Raw genomic sequence first — 1,165 nt, 5'->3', positions numbered from 1 at the left:
ATGTATATGTGCACATATATGTATATACATACATTCATGCATACACATATGTTTCACTGACAGAGCTGATGATTGTCATAAGAATTAGAGATAGGAGAGACCCATGGAAATCATTGAGTCTAGCTCCCCCTTATTTTGCCAATGTCAAAAATGAAGTCTGGGGAAAGGATGTAACTTCTCCAAAGTCAAGTAAAGAGGACAGCTAGGACATTTAACTTCAAAGCCAATAAATCTTGGAAATTCTCGACACCATCAAGCCCTGCAGAGAAGCCTGCTCTCCTGTCTCTATCCTTTTTCAAGACTTTATATCCTGTTGCAAAAGAGTCTAAATTGATGGAGATTCTAAACCTCAGTTGTCTTTTTTTTATTTTTAAAGCTATCAGGGTTAAGTAACTTGTTCAAGGATACATGGCCAGTTATTTCTTGGTGTGGTGCTGAGTATTTTAGCCCGGGATTCGATCTCCAGGTCATCCCAACACTGGAGCCGGTGCTCTTACTCACTGAGCCACCTGGCCGCCCTATTGTGCTACCTGGCCGCCCCCCAGTTGTCTTGTAGAAGCCAGCCTTTGTCAGCTCTTCTCCACTCTGGTTTCTATTACCCTTGGGTTTGATCTAGCTGGGACTTGTCTGTTCTACAGGAAGCTGCAGGAGAGAATATTCCCATCCTCCTTCTGGGCAATAAGGTTGACAATGAAAAAGAGAGAGAAGTCCCCCAGGGACATGGAGAACGTCTTGCCAAGGTAAGGAGCGGGTAGTTCTGCCCATACTCTAGGGTCAGTCAGGAAAATGATTCCTGCTGGGGAAAGTAAAAAGTGATTAACAGAACTTGATTAGAGGTCATGTGGAATTAAGGGAAATCTCTCAAACCTTCAGTTGCTCAAAGGTCAAGATGAAGGGGATGAGATGGAGGGACAATTCCCAGGAAGGATTGCTAAACTAAACATGCTTTGAAAACAAAGAAACCCACAAGCCCAAGAGAGTTATGAAATAAGACTAGGCCTAGTGAAAACTAGCCAGTGACCCAAAGGGGAAGGCAATTTCCTTGACTATTTCCTGTCTGTGGTTTTCTGGGCACTCTTGTTTGTCAGCAAGGGGCTGATCAGAGCTGAGGTGGGAGTGGATGAACATGTTGGTTACAGAAAGGCATATATGATAGGGGAGAAGA

The 1,165-nt window shown here is 43.8% G+C and overlaps 1 protein-coding gene across 1 annotated transcript in view; it reads left to right on the top strand.

Annotated features, from left to right (window-relative positions):
- Positions 1-1,165, top strand: part of CRACR2A (calcium release activated channel regulator 2A) — a 186,599-nt gene that overhangs the window by 176,891 nt on the left and 8,543 nt on the right. Inside the window, exon 16 of the mRNA XM_069101435.1 lies at positions 639-740. Within this exon, the coding sequence (XP_068957536.1) occupies positions 639-740 (102 nt within the window). The remainder of the gene's footprint in view (positions 1-638; positions 741-1,165) is intronic.

This window comes from Petaurus breviceps, unplaced genomic scaffold (genome assembly GCF_028583685.1).
Source record: "Petaurus breviceps papuanus isolate PSGF00001 unplaced genomic scaffold, PetGlider_PUasm1.0 470, whole genome shotgun sequence".
NCBI classification, from domain to species: Eukaryota; Metazoa; Chordata; class Mammalia; order Diprotodontia; family Petauridae; genus Petaurus; species Petaurus breviceps.
Note: the sequence above shows the minus strand (reverse complement) of the source record. Positions and strands in the feature narration are given on the sequence as shown.